The sequence below is a fragment of the Sinocyclocheilus rhinocerous genome, unplaced genomic scaffold (assembly GCF_001515625.1).
Source record: "Sinocyclocheilus rhinocerous isolate Xijiao unplaced genomic scaffold, SAMN03320098_v1.1 scaffold63, whole genome shotgun sequence".
In the NCBI taxonomy this organism is placed as follows: Eukaryota; Metazoa; Chordata; class Actinopteri; order Cypriniformes; family Cyprinidae; genus Sinocyclocheilus; species Sinocyclocheilus rhinocerous.
The window spans coordinates 432,663-452,794 of record NW_015659563.1 but is presented as its reverse complement, the minus strand read 5'-3'; the positions used below and the strand labels follow the sequence as shown (position 1 = coordinate 452,794).

The 20,132-nt window shown below is 36.5% G+C and overlaps 1 protein-coding gene across 5 annotated transcripts in view; it reads right to left on the bottom strand.

Moving 5' to 3' along the window:
- Positions 1–20,132, bottom strand: part of wwox (WW domain containing oxidoreductase) — a 245,073-nt gene that overhangs the window by 142,264 nt on the left and 82,677 nt on the right. For 4 of the 5 annotated variants that reach the window (XM_016532697.1, XM_016532701.1, XM_016532698.1 and 1 more), the window contains one exon: positions 16,081–16,345. In XM_016532697.1, the coding sequence (XP_016388183.1) occupies positions 16,081–16,345 (265 nt within the window). Of the gene's footprint in view, positions 1–15,816; positions 15,937–16,080; positions 16,346–20,132 lie in introns of those variants that run through there. The other variant, XM_016532699.1, reaches the window with a different exon arrangement.

Here is a 20,132-nt window from a genome sequence, read left to right as displayed (position 1 = left end):
TTTGATCTCTGCAGCCAGAGAGAAGACGAGAGAAGATTTACTTTTAAAAGTTCTGCTAATAGTTTAAACGGTTTATGGGGAAATTGAGGGAAAGTCATTTCAAATTCAGTTGATTCCAATCATACATACATACATATTTATATATATAAACACACACACACACACTACTAGTAAAAAGTTTGGAATAATAAAATGTTATGTTTTTGAAAGAAATTTCTTATGCTCATCAAGGCTGCAACTTTTACATTAAAAATACAGTAATATTGTGAAATATTACAATTTAAAATAACTTTTTATTTTAATATATTTTAAAGTGTAATTTATTCCTGTGATGCACAGTTGAATTTTCAGTGTCACATGATCTTCAGAAATCATTCTAATATGCTGATTTGCTGCTCAAAAAGCATATTATTATTATTATCAATGTTGAATGTTTTTGCTGTTTAATATATGTTATGCACTACCATTTTAAAGTTTGGGGTGAGTACAAAAAAATAAAATATGTATGTATTGTATGCATAAATAAATAAATAATTGTGGTGAACACGGACACATTTAATTGATTAAAAGTGACAGTAAAGACATTTATTATGTTACAAAATATTTCTATTTAAATAAATGCAGTTCGTCAAGCAATCCTAAATCAATCAATCAATCAAGGTTTCCACAAAAATATTAAGATTTTAATAATAAGAACCAATAGTAATAACTGAGCACCAATAATAACTGAAAAAACTGGAGCACCAAATCAACGTATTAGAATGATTTCTAAATTCTAGGATCATGCGAAACTGAAGACTATGGCTGCAAACAAACAAAAACGAACTAACTAAATAAAAAATAAACTGATTTTAACTTATTTTAATAATAAACAAACTTAATTTTGTTGTTATTTATTCACTTTTGACTAGGTGATGTTCTTATGTATTTTGGAATAAAGGATTCCTGAAAGTCTCTCGGTGTTTCTCTGGAGAGGTCACTCACACGAAGCTTCAAAAGAACATTTTGTTCGTTCAGTACCTTAAACGTCAATGACATTCCCTGATCATTCATTTCCCATCCAATCCAAGCATACTGGACATAGTGTGGCCTGTTCATGTCCAATAAAAGCTTTTCTTTACCACTTTATCTGATATATCCTCTAAGATCCACAACACAAAATATTAATGACCTCTGTCTTTAAAAGAGCCATTTCTCATGGAGACGAGGAGAACTGAAGATGAGAATGGGAGGGGTGAAGACTGGCCACGTGCAGCAAAATCTGCGCACCCAGTCAAGTTTACTGTGCAGAAAGAAAAACAGAAGGAGAGATGCAAAAAGAGTGGAGAGAAGTGAGAGACTGGGAAACAGACACATGGTGGCAGAGCCATATTAAATGGCTTTGGATACGAGACATTCACTCATACTTAGGACTGTTCAAACTAAATCTCATTCAGCTATTCAGAACGAGGAGCATACTGTACACAAAAATGACAAAAGTTCTCTAAAAGTTGCAGGTGCAGATGTTCTTTTCTGGCATATATGATGCCCTAGGTAAAGATAAATAAAATAAAATACAAATGTCTTAGCTTTGTTGGCTTGTTTTGTTTTCTTATTTTTCCTCTATTTTTTGTTTTATTTTTTATTTCATTGTTTTCTTGTTTTGTTTTATGTTTCCTTTTTATGTTTTCTTGTTTGTTTTCCTTCGTTTTGTGGTAATTTTGATCATTTTGGTTTAGTTTTAGATTAGGGTTTTTTTTTTTTTTTTAGATTAGTGTTTTTTTTGTTGTTGTTTTTTAGATTTTTTTTTTTTTGCTGTTGTGTTTTTTTCTGTTTGTGTTGCTGTTTTATTTTTTATTTCGTTTTATTTTTATTTTTTATGTTTCCATTTTATGTTTTCTTGTTTGTTTGCTTTTTTCCCTTCGTTTTGTGTTAATTTTGATCATTTTGGTTTAGTTTTAGATTAGTGCTTTTTTTTTTGTTGCCGTTTTTTGTTTTAGATTAGTGGGGTTTTTTGTTTTTGTTGCTGTTGTTTTTTAGATTAGTTTTTTTTGCTGTTGTGTTTTTTTCTGTTTGTGTTGCTGTTTTATTTTTTATTTCGTGTTTTTTTTTTTTATGTTTCCATTTTATGTTTTCTTGTTTGTTTGCTTTTTTCCCTTCGTTTTGTGTTAATTTTGATCATTTTGGTTTAGTTTTAGATTAGTGTTTTTTTTTTTTTTGTTTCCATTTTTTGTTTTCTTGTTTGTTTGCTTTTTTCCCTTCGTTTTGTGTTAATTTTGATCATTTTGGTTTAGTTTTAGATTAGTGTTTTTTTTTTTGTTGCTGTTTTTTGTTTTTGTTTTAGATTAGTGGGGTTTTTTGTTGCTGGTGTTGTGTGTTTTTTTTAATTTTTTTTATTGTCCACAGAAACCTGGGTTCAAATCCTAAAATATAATTATTTTTAATAAACCAACCACAATGGCAGCAAATTAGAGAGGAATCCAGAAACCAGTCTACATTATATAAATCATATACAATAAAAAAATGTATGCAATATTTGTGAGTAATGTGCTGTTACATTAGCTATATACAGTTCACACATATACAAACTGCTAAATAAATACAAACTAATGATTATAAAATAGCTGACTAGTTGGTTATTGGGTTGAGCATCGTTATACATTCCTAGTAAGAAATCATAATTAACTATAGAGAACAACATAAAATGTATGCCTATATAAAACAACATAAGTCTATGGAAAGTCCCCATTCATATAGCGAGTAAATGTGTGCTTGTGTGTTTAACCTGTGTCTAACAGTAAGCGAACAGCACATGAATAGGTATGAATGCAGCTAATCATGTTTAAGTGTAAAGCACAATCAATGCATGAATACATTAAGCAGGTGTAGTGGAGCAGGTTGGGGGCCGCTGTAAGATGCATTGCACAGATGATTGGTCACAACGAGCCACGGAAACACGATCAATAGCAGATATAGTGTGTAAACCCAAGAGGAATGGCAAACACCAATGAGGCGGAGAGAATTTGTTCCACTTTCTGTGTATTGGCTGTGCCCTACACACAATATGCCACAATATGAAGATCTGTTGAATTTATTTATTTATTTATGCTTGCTTGCTGGAAAAGACAGAAAGGTAGATGTTACAGGGGTCACTTCATGAAAAATGTTTTATGACGTCATGTGCTCATTAACATATGACCACCCACATCTAGATGATGAATGACCGTTTGAGCTGATTACAAAGGTAATTTGCATATAGAATTCTATCTTAATAGATTCTAATTCTGTTTTATTATTTATAAAAAATTATAATAATTTAAATGTCACTGTAACAATGTGCCTTGGAAGATAATATTTTAGTGGATTCATGAGGGAGCAAAAATGTGTATCATAAAATTGTCTAAAGTTTGGTTGATCACAACATACACTTTTTATGTAATAGTTATTTATTAAATTTTTTTAACAATGTTTAAATTGACTTTTTAAATGGTCCTGTGTAAACCCCTAAATGAACAATTTTTAATATATATTTTCTGACTGCCACCGATAAGCATGATAGACGCTCTTCACATTTAACACATCAGAAGGTTTATGCTGGATTCTGTTCAGCAAAATGCGCTCAGTATTTCCAGCTCTCTCTATGCTTGTTTATACAGGTCTTATTTGAGCACTCTGGAGGTCAAAGGTCAGCTCAATGATTCATGCACAAATAAGTGTGTCGACCAAACAGCATTAGATCACTTACAGTGACCTTTGTCCCCTTGCCATTACAATGAGAATTATGTAAAGTGATAATGCACATTAAAAGCATTCTGCTCTTCAACGTGATTTGGCTCTTTAAAGCGAGCAGCTAGCTGGAAAACAGAGCCGTTACCTCTGATGTTTGGACCCTTTAATATTTATTCAACTGAGCTTAAAGCTTTTAAAAAGTGTAAGTAAAAGCTGAGTTGATTTTTGATACCGATTGTTTGAAGAGAGTCTGTACAGTATGGTTGTGTTTTGTCTGCAGTTCTGAACTGTTTTAACAAAAGGGGTTCAAGTACCCATACATGTGTGTGTGTGTGTGTGTGTGTGTGTGTGTGTGCTTGTCAGAATGAATACAGTGCACTAAAACTGAGAGTGAAATTAAATCTATTCATTTAGATAAAAACAAACAAAAAAGCTTAAACTATATAAAACTAAAAACAATGGTTGAAATACAAAAGAAAAGAAAAATAAATAAATAAATTGAATAAAACCAAAAAGAAGCCAAAAAATGGAAATGCACAGAGATTTTAGATATCAGGGTAGAGATGTTTACAAATTGGCAACAAAACAAAAGAAAAACAACGAGCAAGAGAAAAGCAAAATAAACAAGAAAAACAAACCTAAAGTAAACAAAACAAAATAAATTGAATAAATAAAAAAGACATGCTGATTTGAGATGAAAATATGGTAGATGTGTTTCCAAGCTGCCAAACAAAACAAAAAACAAGATAAAAAATAAATAAATAAATAAAAAATAATAATAATAATATTAATAATAAATAAAATAACCACAAAATAAAATACAAAAAATAAATCAAATAAATTGACATGCTTTCAAGTGGGCAAACAAAACAAAACAAAACAAAAACACACACAAAAAAAACATTGTGTGTGTGTGCAAGGTACAAGCGGTTATTCATGCTGATCTTGCAATATTCCTGTTCACATGTACATTTGTTTGTCTCGCATGCTGAAATGTGACGGGAAGTGGCCCTTTCCTCAACCATGAATCTGCTTTCGTTCCATTGGTCAAATAGAAGAGCCAGTCATTACTGATGTGAGACGCATGGATCTGCAGATGTATGGAGCTGATACCTTTCCTGATCATCCCCAACCTCCTCCTCCTGCTTCATAAGCCCGGTTTTCCTCCAGAGAGGTGGTTACATGCTTTAAAAAATAATTAGCAGTGGGAAAGTTATTGAGTGAGTGGCTGTGTTTAAGTGAAACTGATGAAATGGAGGTGTGTGTGCGGATGGCAAGTGTGTGTATAAGTATGCGCCCAGGGGTCAAATGTTAATCCCTATTGATTCAGCAGCAGTCTGCATACAGCACCGCTGGGAGACAGTCGCCTCTGTTGGCAATCAACTAGCACAAACACATGATAAATCTTACTGTCTGCGGCCACTGATCAGTGCAGGCAAAGCACAGCCGCTACAGACAGAGACTCGGTAAACAGCCATCAGACCCGCAGAAGCAAAAGGCTAGCAGTCAACTCCATCTGATTCAGTCCAGGCTAAAGAACTGTCAGCATTAACTAGCATGTGTGAGAATATGACATAAGGTCTGGGAGTGTTCTTGCCAACACTTGCTAAGTGCCAAAATGCAAGTAAAATTGGCTTTGATGAGCAAACAAAACGGTGCCAGCCAGTTTGTTGGTGAATTTAAAGTAATAGTAATAACAACCTTATTTGTTTGTTTATTTGTTGTTTCATTTTTTGTTTTTGTGTTTTGTTTTGTTGTGCTGTGTTTGTGTTCTTATTTGTGTTTGTAATATTATGACCTACGTATATTTGTTTGTTTTTGTTTGTTCTGTGTTCTGTTTTGGTGTTTTGTTGTATTTTTAGTTGTTTTGTATTAAGACCTATGTTTGTTTAGTTTTTTGTTTTCTTTTGTATGTGTGTGTGTCAGAGAGAGAGAGAGATTTGTTTGTCCTGTTTTACAGTTGTTGTTTTTTCCCCCTTTGGTGTTTGTGCTGGTTTGTTCTCTGTTGTATTTTGTAATTGTATTATGACTTGTGTTTGTTTTTTGTTTTGTTTCTTGCTGTTTTCTGTTTTGTTTTGTTTCTTGCTGTTTTTTGTCATTTATTGTTTTGCTTTGGTTTGTTTTTAGTTTTGTTTTGTGTGTGCGTGTGTGTGTGTCTGTGTGTTTAGTTCTGTTTTGTTTTTTGTTGCCATAAATCAATGCAAATCACTCATTTTCTCATGCTTTTTATTGCTCACCCAGTCACGTAAAACAGTAATCCTCAACACAGCAATCCTTTAAGCCTCACAGGACTTTGTTCAAAACCCTAACTTTAAATATGAGTTATAATAATAATAGTGATGCTTGACTTGGCAAACAAAAGCAGTTTTGTTGCTAATTAAAATGTTTCAATTTATGCCTTTAATTTTCTCAATTTATCCATCATTGGCAAGTGTGACAAGATGTTAATTTTGGTCCCTATCTATGCATTTATGTACCTACTATTTCAGTACTGAAGGGAGCATGCTATAAACACGTCACCATCTGATTGGCCCTGATCTGGCCAATGGGTGATCAATGTCAATGTCAAAGAAACAGGAACATCAATGTTCAGTAATATTATCAGCCTTATTTTGTCAAATAATTTCTAATTAACAATTACTCTCCCTTGTTATGAGGTGAACACAATCATAGATATTTAATATCCACTGTCGAATAAAGTGGAGGGGTCGCCGAAGGTCATGGGTTCTCTGGAAAGACTTCAGACGATCATTACAAATGAAATTAAGTGGATACTTATTCACACAGAGCCAAACAAATGAGAGTAACCGCTCTTCATAACCCGACGACACACAAAAGCCAATTAGAAAAATATTAATAGCAGCTTTGATAAAGCCATCTATAAGCTGTTAGATGGACAATGTGAAAAATACACAGCTGGATTTGTGTTGAAACTGCTCAGAATTTCATTTCAGGCCCAACGGTGTCTCTTTGGGACGGTTGGAGAAACATAATGTAATAATGTTTGCCAAATCAATAATAATTCTTCATTTTTCCCTCTTAATCTTTTCACCTCTCTACTTTTTTCCCCTCAATATCATTCTGTCTCTCCGTTTCTCTTCGTTTTATTTTCCGTTCTCCATTCACTACCCTCTTTCTCCGTTTTAACTCTTATTCACTCTCTCCCATTCCCTCTCTAATCCGATCATGCAGGGAATAAGTGTATGCACCATGAACACATTTAATTTTCCCAGTTGGTTTTCAGCAGGCCTAGAGGTGTGCTTTAATAAGGATCAATGGCACTTTATCTAGGACAGGACCCACTTCACAGCATGCAAATTAAACACCAACACTTACAGAAGAAAGGGGAAAAAAAGGAAAAGAAATGGATTTAATTTAAAAAAAAAAAGTAGAACCACAGGCTCTGGGAATTCAATTAAAGGATTTATGCAAAGGTTGGCTAGCTTTTGGTTTTGCAGTTACTGTTTGTATAATGAGCTTTTCATATTAAAAATCAATAGGTAATCTAGGGTGGAAGATCAACTGCTTACGTACATTTTTTAAATCAATTTGAAAAATAGTCCATCAGCCACATGTCACAAAAAAACAGGCCTCTATCAGGGTGGATATGGATCTGGAAGCCTGATTTTAGTTGGGAATTCTGGGTTAGGGTTGTTTTGAGAGGTGGGGCTTGCAAAGATGCCAGGAGAGGGATTGTGCCATATTTTTTCAGAGAAACCAAACATTGTGATTGTCGAAGCAATAGCATAATCATTAACACGTGTGCTCCAACACATTCATGAGGACAAAATTTCATGCCACTCATGCAAATTGAACCTTTTATGGAGCATGATTAATGTCATGACAGAATTACCAAATTTAAACTTTCCAGCTTTCCATAAAACGGCTGACCCTTATGAACATTCCAACTAGGGCTGAAACGATTCCTCGAATACCTTGAGTAACTCGAATACATAATTTGCCACGAGGCTTCGTTTAGTCCATTTACTGTAACTACACACGGAACACGGTGTTTCCCCACGGATCATTATTACTGACGCACAACCCGATAAACGCTGGACCATAGACTGTAAAAAAAAAAAAAAAAAACAAGAGCTGGACATATTTAAGACCGTAAATCAATATGGTGGGTAGTTATGATGTCCCTACGTTAGCTATGTTTTGTGAAAGACCATAAAAATACCACAGAAAGTTAGCCAATATCACACAAAGAGTGCCAGTTTTCATTTCTAAAATCAGCATGATTACAAATGCGATACTGAGTTTATGCAACGGTTCAATAAACAAGAAGTTAATATTAAGAGACTTACGTTTTAGACACCATATTGCCTGTTTTTGCTCTATTTCGCCAACAAAAAATAATTCCAAACACAGCCACAGCAGGGCTGTCGCAGTGAGGGAATTTCCCTTGCGGTAATTTTGAGTGGCTCAATAGCGCGCGGCCTGGAGGACAGACGCAAGTAATCGCACGCGCTCAGTCGATCTCTCTCTCATTCACTGTCTGTTTAGGCTGTTTCGGAGCCTCTGTACAAATCAGCATGGTACACATTATGTTATCATTACTAACTTGTTTAATATTCAGTCCACATGCATGGAGTGTAAAATGAGAAGGGCATAACCCGCAAAAATTGCGGTTGCTGCGGTTCTTGCATTCCTCTGCGGTTTGCTCGTCAATAGCGCGGTATTGCGATATTGCGGTTATCGCGACAGCCCTAAGCCACAGTGCTGTTTTGCGTCTCTGAGCAACATGAGGGTGTTTCGTTCCTGAATGAATCAACCATTTAAATGATTCGGTTCAGTCGCAATGACTCACTTCTTAACAGTGACTTGCTGCCACCTACTGGCGGTTTTAATTTCACATTTAAAGTATCTTTTCGTTTTTAAAATAATTTTAAATATCAGTATTCAATGTTTTATGTTTAAAATAACAAAATATTATTTATGCATTTGTAACTGCAGGTTAAATGCATTCATGTCCCACTGAGCTCAATTAAATTGTGTAAATAGGCCTACATCTAAATGCCTTTTCGGATGCAGCTTCTGTGTTTCCTCTGCATTGCAAATTAATTTTGATACTGATATAATTTGTTTGGTGACAGCCCAAATGTCTTATTCTAATTGACTGATTAAACGTAAGAATTTGACTCAAAAGATGATGCACTTTTATTAAAAAAAAAAAAGGCTTTATAAAGGTAAAAAATGCCCGTAAAATGTAAAAATCAATTTAAACTTATTGGAACAGATTAATTTCTATCACTGCTGTGAACTGACCCGCACACAAAATATGAAGGATATCAAAAACAAGTTTTACACACACACACACCAGTACGTAAAGGGACATTTAAGAAGGTTTATTCTCCAAATAACCAAAAAATGTGTTTTGAAATTGTGCATGGTCTCTTGTTCTTGTTCCAAGTTACCTTCCTGTCCACTGATTTTTGCCTCTCACAAAAGTCACCAATTCCAAGAAGACAGTAAAGGCTTATGTCATGTATGAGCTTTAGTTTGGCAAAACTTGAAAGTTAAGTTGCATGACAAATGCAATGTTTAGGTATTATTATTATTTTTATTACTATTATTTTGATTTATGCCTTAGTTTTAGTTTGTACTGTTTACCTTTTTTAAAGTAATGTGAAATTGATTTTTGTATTTTTTTTTATATATATATTTGTTTTTATTGATATATTTGTATTTGCATTTTGAATGTTATTTGGCAATTAATTGCATTAAATGGGTTTAGTTTTCACGGTTATTAATGTATGCAATTTCAGCAATATAAATGTTAATTTTTCTAAAAAGAAAACAAATTAGTTGTTTATTTTAAGAGACCTATCTTATTATCTCATATATTTAGTATTGCTCTTTAACTAAGAAAAATTACTTCTTATCCGATTACTCGATTAATCGATGGAATAATCGGTAGAATACTCGATTACTAAAATAATCGATTGCTGCAGCCCTAATTCCAACTTTGTGTAAAAAAGCAGAGTTCTCATTACATTGTAATTAAATTGTAATTACAGACTGTATTTACATTATTAAGAGTACAATAAATCCAACATGACATGAACACTGCATTAATACCGCTCACCCTCTTCTTCATATAATTTCATGCAATCTCTCCATTACACTTTGAATAAAAATGGCAAAAACATTGCTTTCATGATGCAGTCTATAGTGAACTATCCCTGGCCTAAGCAAATAAGAGGCCCCTACAGAATTAATCGAAGCGACAGAATCCTCTCAAACATCATCAATGCATGTCACTGGAAGTCATCGTCTAATTCCGCTAGCATTCATGTGCTAGATCTGATGGTCTTCAGATGAACACGGAATAAGCTCCACGCACTCAGATGGATGGGCCGCCGTGTGACTTTGACTGGGGGTCAAACCGGAATGACATGACAGCTCCCGGGCTTGCCCGAATGCTGCCTGCCTGCCTCTGATTGGTCCTTTATCGATTCAGACACATTCCTGGCCACATCGGCTGATCAAGCAATAAGCTATTTGCTCGGTTTCCTTATGCACAACAAGTCTCTTGCTCCAAAGAGCTGCAAGCGTATGTACGTGTGTGGTTGCCTCTAGACCCACACTTTATTTTAATGAAATGGTGTGTCTTGGTAGACTATAATCCTGGTAATAGGATTTTAGAGTTGAGACACACATGCCAATACAAGCAAATGGGATTGTGTGCTTTTAGGTCTTAGATTGTCTTCCAGGCTCATAATAGGTAACGCGAGGGTAGGTGAGAGAGATGGAGAGAGAATGGAGTAACATCAAGCCAACATATCACTCAATTAGATTAAAGATTAAAGTCTATTCAAGGTCTGATGTTCAGTTCTAACCAGAGAGTTATGCAGGACGAGGCGCTGTGCTGTTTACATGCATAGTTCACCGCTGCTTCGAACCTACTGTCCCCATGTTGGATCCAATTTAACTGCAGAAGGGCTGTAAAAGAACATATCTATGTAGTGGAATGTCTGACGGGTCATTTGTTGGGGTTCATCTGGACCTGTGGGCTGGTTCCTTGGTGTCCGGGTCCGCTTGAAAACTGGGGTCTGATGTACGGTTCATGTGGACCCCAGAACAGTTTAAAGAGTTAAGTTCAAAGAACTTAAGCACTACTGATAATGGATTTCTCAATGCTGCATGTCTTCTGCAGCAGATACACTTGTCAGCTGTTCTTTAGAAACAAGGGGAGAAAATCATGAAAAGAGACCGGAAGGTCCCAACGGGGTGGAACTGAACGCTGGTTCAGACAAAGCAAAGCAAGGTGAAAACTGCCTAAACAAACTTAGTATGTCTTGAGTCTTGTTATCTAGACCAGTGGTTCCCAACCATGTTCCCCCCACACATTTTGCATGTCTTCCTAATCAAACACACCTGATTCAGGATATCAGCTCATTAGTAGAGACTCCAAAACCTGAAATGGTTGCATCAGACAAAGGGGATATGCAAAATGTGCAGTGCTGGGGGGAGGCAGTCTCCAGGACCGTGGTTGGAAACCACAGTGTTTCCCATCCCTGTTTCTGTAGGCACCCCAACACCACATATTTCCCAACTCTTCCTAATCAAACACCTGGATCAACTCATCAGCTCAGTAGATACTCCAAGACCTGGATTAGATATGTCCAATAAAGGAGACTAAGGTTGCAAAGGGATGGAAAATGTCCAGTAATTTTCCAGAAACTTTCTAGAATTTTTGGAAACTTGGAAACATACAAAATGCGTGGTTCTGGCCTCCAGGACAGGTCTGAAAAACTAGAACAGTGTTTCCAAACCCTGTTCCTGGGGGCACCCCAACACTACACATTTTCAAGCTTTAGCTAATCAAACACACCTGGATTAGCTCTTTAGTAGACACTGCAAGATCTGAAATGGGTGGGTCAAGTAAGCAAGACCAAAATGTGTACTGTTGGGGTGCCTCCAGAAACAGGGTTGAGAAATACTGATCTGGAAAAACCCTTGAAAACGAACAGGGATATTGTCAGATATATCCAGAGGGCAAGAGTGTCTATAGTGGCCATTAGATTTGATATACTAGTGGGTCGTTCCAGGCGAAGACAGCACAGCAGTCTGTAGCGGAAAACATTCCGGCAGGCTGAGTGAACCGGTTCTCTTCTCAACCTGCAGGCCCTAATCACCAATTATGAGTCCATTAGGGCTGCTGGCAGCTCATCGTGTCCCGCCGCAGCGGAAGGGGCTCTGGGTGTAGACCTCTGCCCCACTTCGCTCCGCTCCACTGAGCGCCTGTCAGCCCCGTTTGCGCTGCTGCCGTGATAGGACCCATGTACAGGCAGATAACAACACCTGACCTTACAACCGGTTACCGGGAGACACTCGCCATGCCGACAGGGCTCATCGCAGCGCGACAGCAGTGGCATAAATCTGAGCTTCTCGGGGTGACGAGACTTCATTAAAGAAGCGCGAGAGAGAATGGGTAATGCCTCTGTAGTGTACTAATAGAAGCAGAGCCCTCGTTAGCCGAGCACGAGGAAAGATCCATCAACAGCATCTCCTTCTTTCGCTCGGCTTACAAGGGGACCGAGAGCGAGAGAGATTTAGACTCCCATAAGGAAGCACTGGCAGCAGTCTCGCAGCAGGCTGGTTAAATTATCTCACAGGCGAGAGGTGAGACACTTGCCAATGCACAGAGGAACTTGTTAAAGTCCCCCTTTTAGAGCAAAGCGTCGCCTAATGTACGACTATTGGGCCTTGGTCAAAAGTTCAGCCCCTGCATATGTAAAAAGGTAGCGGAGCGCCTGAGGCAGAATCCTGGGGAAAATAATTGCGCTAAACTGCTGAAAACGCGCAGTCAGATGCCGGACTGGATCCCAATGAAGCGATTGTGAAGAAGGCGGGCATGACGGGGGGGAAGGTGGGGTTGCTGATTGGGCGGCTGTGATTTTCCCAGCAGCTTCATGTCCCAAAGCATCAAGCAGCTATTAGATGCCACAATACCCAACCGTCTAAGAAATGTCAAACCAAACATGCTAAAACAGCTGTTTGACTACACAAATGAAAATGTTACAGAGGTTTCGGGGACGTAAAGTACTTCACATAAAACCATATAGGAAGTATCAAAAATGGCCTTTTTTTGACATTGAGCAAAAATATCTAACAAACATAAACCATTGCAGATCTAATAAAAACTAAATTTCTTGGAAATGTAAAATCTGCTCATGTAAATGAGACAAATGAGGAATTTTTGGATTTCTGAGCAAGTAACGTCAATTGCTATGTTTTGTTGATTCTAACCCTATTTTGGTAAGTCATATTAAATTCAATTCTACTACAGTACAGTATATTATAGTTGCAAATAACTTTCTCATCAAAATGATTCCAATGGCAGATGGTTGGTTTGTATCCTAAATTGTACACTAATATCCTCAGTGGTGAGTTTAGTCAATGGAATGATGCATTTTTATCCCTGCTTCTCACTGACAGGACATCCATATGCCAGGAAAGATCAGTACCGTCAATTCTGCTCAGCACAAGAGACCACTTGATTATTATGAGGAGAAAATGACTCCACTCTTATCAAAGCTAAACGCATCTGGAGATCAGCATGGGCCTAATGTACAACTGCAGGCCACAAAGAGAGCAAGAGAGATGCATGGCAGAACATATCTGATGTACAGATTATAGATGAACACAGTCGTGTGAGTTACAGTCAGATATCAATCCTGCCTCTTTCCCAATGAATTTTTATCAACTCAGCAAAACTGAAAATTATCTACAAATTACAAGATGAGATGATGATATTCGGTTTTATGAATTACACTGCAACATCCTTTGCATTTTAAAATGGCATCTGCCATTTTTATTATTATATTTTAGTTTTTTTTTTAATTGAGATAAATTGAGGCAAACAAATATAATAATAATAATAATAATAATCAATTTATTTATTATTGGGATGTTTAATGCATCTATGTATCAGCCTGTAAAGAAACACTAAACTAAATGGAAGTGTCCCACTCAGATGCAATAAAACAGCAAAATAAGAGGTTTTATTCTAGATTTGCGCAGTTATAAATCACGTACAGCTTCTTGGAGAAGACAAAGGCGTATTACTGAGCTTGGGTGTAATATCGTTCCAGGCTCTTCCTGTCAACATTCTGCAGAGCTTTGCAACCTTGAACAATTTCCCAGCATCCCATATGAGACTGCAAGCAATTAAAACGATACCATCTTCATAACCAATAAATAAAATAACAGCACTGTTTTGTGTTAAGTTCACTAATATTTGAGGGGTTTCAGAAGAGGGAGAGAGAAGCACATTAACACCTTGGTAAGAACTGGGGTTTTCCTATGTTAAGTGTCATCTGCACTGCACTTAATATATAGTGAAAATAATTACTATACTGATTAATAACAATAATAATTATAATAATAATAACAGCTTAGGATTTTATATATATATATATATATATTATTTATAAATAATATAATTTATGCTCAATATACTTTAGAAAATAAATAAAGTAAGTTAGTAAGTATTATTAACTTGTAAAGATGTAACCAAAGAGTCTCTATTCAAATAATTTCATATCCATAAAAAAATGATAATAATCTATTTTAAAAATATAGAGAGAAAATAATTACTATATTAAATACAGATAAAGAAATATTAATTCTAAATATAAATAATGTATATAATAATAATAATAATAATAATAACTTAATATATACTATAAATAATACACCATAGAGTGAAATCTATTAAAAATCAGGAATGACATCATTGGAAAATTTGGAAACTGAATCGTGATTCATTATCTTACAAACACTGATATTTTCTTCAGAAAACACACGTCTAAAATGTTGGTTCTTCTTTACATGTTCAAAACTATGAAATGTTAAAAAAAAAATTTTTTTTAAGTCAAATGAACAAATCACAGTTCAGAAACAGCAGCAGCAGAATGCCTTGATCCACACCGACGTCCATCAAACATGACTGACAGCTGGAGAAATGAGCGGTTTTGAGTTACGACTGGGCCGTGCGCATAAACTTCAGGCATATTCATAACCATCTCTTTAATACATAATCAGCTCGACTGAAATACTCAACACTACATCAAAACCTGCCTTCAGAGTTTTCAACCAAAATTAAAACAAAGAATACATCAAATGCATTGTGTGGCCTAAAGCGTAACAGAAGCGGAAGGAAATGCTTCAGGTGCGAAACAGGCAGATACTTTATGATTTATGAGGATGTTGAATTTTATAGTTTGTCTCTGTAAGTGTATGTGACTCGCCTCTTCGGGCTAAAACGGGAGAGTGTTGCCTACAGGAAGAGCTGCCCGCCTGATTTATGCGGCGCTGGGCTATACGAGCAGCGCTACGGCAGCGTGACACACACACACACACACACACACGGTCTGCTAACTACAGGCAATTCCTGCTTAAGAACCCAAAAACATGCTAGTGAAACTTTCTTGGACCACAAAAAGTTCAAGTACCAACCACTTACCTGAAAAATATATCACATAAAAGCAGGTGTACATTTACGGATGGTGTGAAATGAAGAAAACAAAGAGCACCTCAGTCACAAAATCATATATGCGACAAACAAAAGACGCAATAGCTTTGTTCTTCAGTCTAGCAAGCTACTGTTGCATTTCAAAGTATCGTAGGTTCCCAATGAGAAGGCTATTGCAAAACTTTAAGACACCTCATTTTGGCCAATAGTTAAGAAATATGAGTAATATATTAAATGTATAAATATATTCAATAATTACAGATGCACAATATATCGGTACCATATCAGCCAACGTACGTTATCGGCCAAATTTTAGATTTATTTATTTAAAAGCACGAATAACCATTAACATTGTTAAATAATCCCAAACATGACAGATTTTCATACTGTACTGTAAAATGTAATTTGCAATATTTAAAACCAAACGTTTTTTTATTATTTTGTTTGTTTGTTTCTTATTTTAAGCTTAGTTCAGGCAAAATTTTTATATCGGTGCACAACTACTATATTTACTATATTTAATGCCATACCAGAAAATATAATCAAAAATACTTCAATTAAAAATGTAAATTGGAAATGTTCTGTTACACCCAGCATATTTTTATGCAACTTAGGGTTTATTCATAAAAGAACATGTTTTTGCAGCAACACACTAACATCAAACTCCATTCAAATTAGCTGTATATCAAGTCTACCGCGTGCTTCACATGAAGAAAGCGAATTGTGTGACGTGTTGTTGATGCCTACGAACAACGATCAAAATCGGTTACAATTTTAGTTATGATGCTGAAGAAGTAGCTGTTTAAAAACAAAAAAAAACTCAGGAGCATTCTTAACCGTCCACTACATCAAGTGACAGAGGGAAAAATTACATATCTTGCTCTTACCATAGACTTGGTGAAGGGTCGTGCAAAGGTGAAGAGCAGGGTCATGAGCCACCAGCTGCGGTGGATGGAGGTGTACATCATGTTCCCAGGATGCAGTGCGTTACAGGTGACGCCGTGGGGCGACATGCGGCGGTGCAGCTCGCTGGAGAAGAGGATGTTGCAGAGTTTGGCACGGTTGTAGGCTAGCATTGACCAGTACTCCTTCTGTGGAGGTGAAAGCAGATTCAGCTCCACCTTCCCACACGAGTCCACCAGATCTGTGAACCTTCACAAACAACAAAGAACAATTCATACTAACATCAAAACAGAAGACACTTATTTTGAGAAATGTCTCTTTTGTTTTCTGTTCTGATTTGTGTCTTGTGTGTGGTTTGTTGTTTGTCTTATTTTATTTTTAAGTTTTCTGTGTTTTTTTTGTATTGGTTTTTGTTTTGCTGTTTTGTTTTGTGTTGGTGTTTTGTTATTTTTGTGTTATTTTTGTTTTCTTGTGTCTTGTTTTATGTTGGTTTTTATGCTTTGTTTTGTGTTTTTTTGTGTGTGTTACTGTTTTGTTTGGTGTTTGAATTGTTTTTTATGTTTTGTTTTATGTTGGTTTTTATGTTGGTTTTTGTTTTGTATTATTCTTGTAGGTGTTTTGTTTTGTTTTTTGTTTTGTTTACTTTATGTTTTGTGTCTTGTTTGGCATCTAGTTTCGTGTCTTTGTTTTTAATTTGTCCAAATGGAAGTCTACAGTCACCAAAACTGTTTGGTTTCCAACATTCACAGAAGAAAGAAAGTCATACAGGTTTGGAATTTGGAAGCTGGTAAATAAATGATAATAGAACTCTCATTTTGCAGTCAATATTGAACTAAGGGACAAAATTGATTTCTCACCAACTACAGTGTGACTAAAGTCTCAAGTCTAAGGTTAACAGGCGGGAATAACCTCCAAAATGTGAGCCGATGGAGAAATGAACTAAATGAGCTTTGGCAGGCCAGGTCTGGCTTAATGCAAATCAAAGCTACGACATGATGTTCTTAAATTGGCTCTGACTAAGCTGTTAAACGTCAGATGTTTGACAAGGCCCCTGAACACAAGACATTATATTTTCTCGATGTGTCCTTGTTTGTGTGTGTGTGTGTGTGTGTGTGTGAGAGAGTGAGTGTGTGTGTGTGTGTGTGTGACAGTATGTGTGTGAGTGTGTGTGAGTGAGTGTGTGTGTGACGGTGTGTGTGTGCTCGTTTTTGTGACAAATGAGGACATAAATTTGTATAATGACAAGGGTATGACATAGGTATTACAAGGAGAAGGTGACTTTTCAGGACATTACCCCATGTCCCCACGTTTCAAAACGCATATAAATCCCACAGAATGGAGTGTACTGAAAATCTGAAATGGCACAAAGTTTCCTGTGAGGGGTAGGTTTAGGGGTAGGGTTGGTGTAGGGCAATAGAATATACGGTCTGTACAGTAGAAAAACCATTACGCCTATGGGATGTCCCCACTTTTCACAAAAGCAAACCTGTGTGTGTGTGTGTGTGTGTGTGTGTGTGTGTGTGTAAACAATCCCAAGAAACTGCAGTAAAATGAATGGTCCCTCCTCTAGTGCGGATCAGAGCCCGCAATCGCATTCAACATTTACCTCTTAATTATGCGCTTTACATAACAACCAATCAAAACGTCACGTTCGCTGTATGACAAGCTCAGTGTGGCCAGTGTTGCTGTTTGACACGTTACATCTCTGCTTGGGTAAACAACAACATCTGTGGGCATCGCGTTGTTACAAATACTAAAGGTGTGAACTGTGGGAGTGGGAAGGAAACTAGTTAATTAAAGGAATAGTTCACCAAAAAAATAAAAAATAATAATAATAAAAAATTAAATTCAGATATCATTTATTCACCCTCCTGTTTCCAAACCCAATATGACATCAACACTTTTTCCCCCAAAGAATAAAATTAGCAGGGTCTATCAAGTTAAATAAACAAATAATAAGTATCATCTTTGCTAAGAGTGGTCCATTATTCACTAAAAATCTTGCCCTCATTGTCATTTGTGCATGCACACATTGTAACACATAGAAACCAATAACATTTGGCATCAATTATGTCAAACCTTTAGCAATATGTCAAGTTTGCATATGAGACCATTTTCTTGATATTTAAAACAAAAATAAAATCTTAAAATATAAATAAATTTTCAGTTGTTTGTTTGTTTTATTTTATTGTATTTTTCCAAGTGGTCCAGCTGACTGTGCACTGTATTCCAAGTCTTCTGAAGTAGTTCTGTGCATTCAATGGGGAATAAAAAGCCCTATTGCAATAATAAAAAGCTTCATGCTAAATAAACAAACAAACAAATTAATTAATTTTATTTGTTTATTTATTCATTTACATTTTTATTTTATTTCACTATTTTTTTAGCACAATATCATGCATCCCTATTCAATTTCAAGTGCTGTGTGACACTGAACACCGTTTAAAACTCCTTTTCTGTTCCATTGAAGAACGAAAACCGGGTTTGGAATGACATGAATGCAAGTAAATGATGACAGAATGTTTTTGTTATTAGTATTTTTGGCTGAACTACCCAGTTGAGCGGTTATATATCCATCCCCACTATCCCTCAGTCTGCACATGTTGACTTTGTCATCACCTCACGGCCGGGATAATCCATACGGTCTTCCCAGCAGAGGCATTCTGGGGTGGAAATAGTCTATTTTCAGAGCAGAGGTATGAAAAGGTCAGGTCAGGCTGGTATTTAATGACTGCAGTATCCTGCTTTAAAGAGACTGAAGTATAAAGGCGTGAATCTGGTGTGAGTTTTCAGAGGTGAGTTTCCTGTCCACGCTATCAGTGTCCTCTTGTTTGGAGTCGGGAGGCAAATGCCAGCAGCTATCGGTCCTGTCACTTAAGCCCCAGTGCTACAGCGCAGATAAACGTCCCCGCTGGCTCCATTTTATTCTTCCACCCTCAATCTCCCCAACCCCTCATTCTTTCCCTCCCTCTCCGAGCCGCTTTCCATCGCTCGCACGGCCATGTCAAGGTTTAACGGCTCTTGCGGCTTTGGGAAATATAATCTCTTCCTGGGTCAGAGGTCAGATGGGGAGCTCAAAAGGCCACATATTAAAGGCGCTGGAATTTATAGAGATGAGGAGGTAAGGATCAAAAATGATCAGGTGTAGCAGAAGAAATAAACTGTAAAAGTTAAATGGAGGAGTTACTGCGATAAGTAAGTGATTTTACTGTTGGCGAGAGCGAATTGAGATTTTGTTCCCTCAATGACACAAGGGGCTTGTTAATCTAATGGACCCTCACACTCTCAGAGCCGAAAATGTTCTTCAAAGGACTTTCATTTAATAATCACGTTACAGGAAGAGTAGGCCCCAAATATTAGCTCTCTTTCTGCATACTATCTGTACTACATACACTATACACCCATTTGAGAATCTGAGAACAGAAGTGGCCCGTTTTTCAACCAAGAGGTCAGGGTTTAGATAGTTAGCATGGTCTAGTTGGCATGTGCTGATAGATATCGTACACAATCTGACTGTAAAGAGCAACTTTCTCTATTGTCGCAAAATTATCCGACTCAAAAATTATAAATCAATCTGGAGACACGAGCGACGAGACTGTTGGTGAAGTGACAAGTGAGAGTAAATGGATAATTGTGCACAAACTAGTGTTAATTTCGTTAACGAAGACTATGACGAAAAATGTTCAGTGATGAGCTTCTTTCCCATGACTAAGACGAGATGAAGACGAGACGACAATAAGGTCAATAAACGATAACTAAGACTATATCAACATGCAATTTCGTTGACGAAATAAGACGAGACTAAAATGTATTCAAAAAGAAAAACTTTACCAAAAACCTCTTTTTATTTTCGTCAAAAAAGGAGACAAAATGTTATTACAGACTGCTCTACACATCTCTACTACGCGAGCTTTCATGAGTGCGGTTGCCAGATATCAAGAGTTCTAATCCCCGAATCAGAGCTTCGCTGTTACTTTCATACATTTTCTGCCCGGTGTGTTTTGCTTATTTTAAGCAATCTGGCAACCATGCGCAC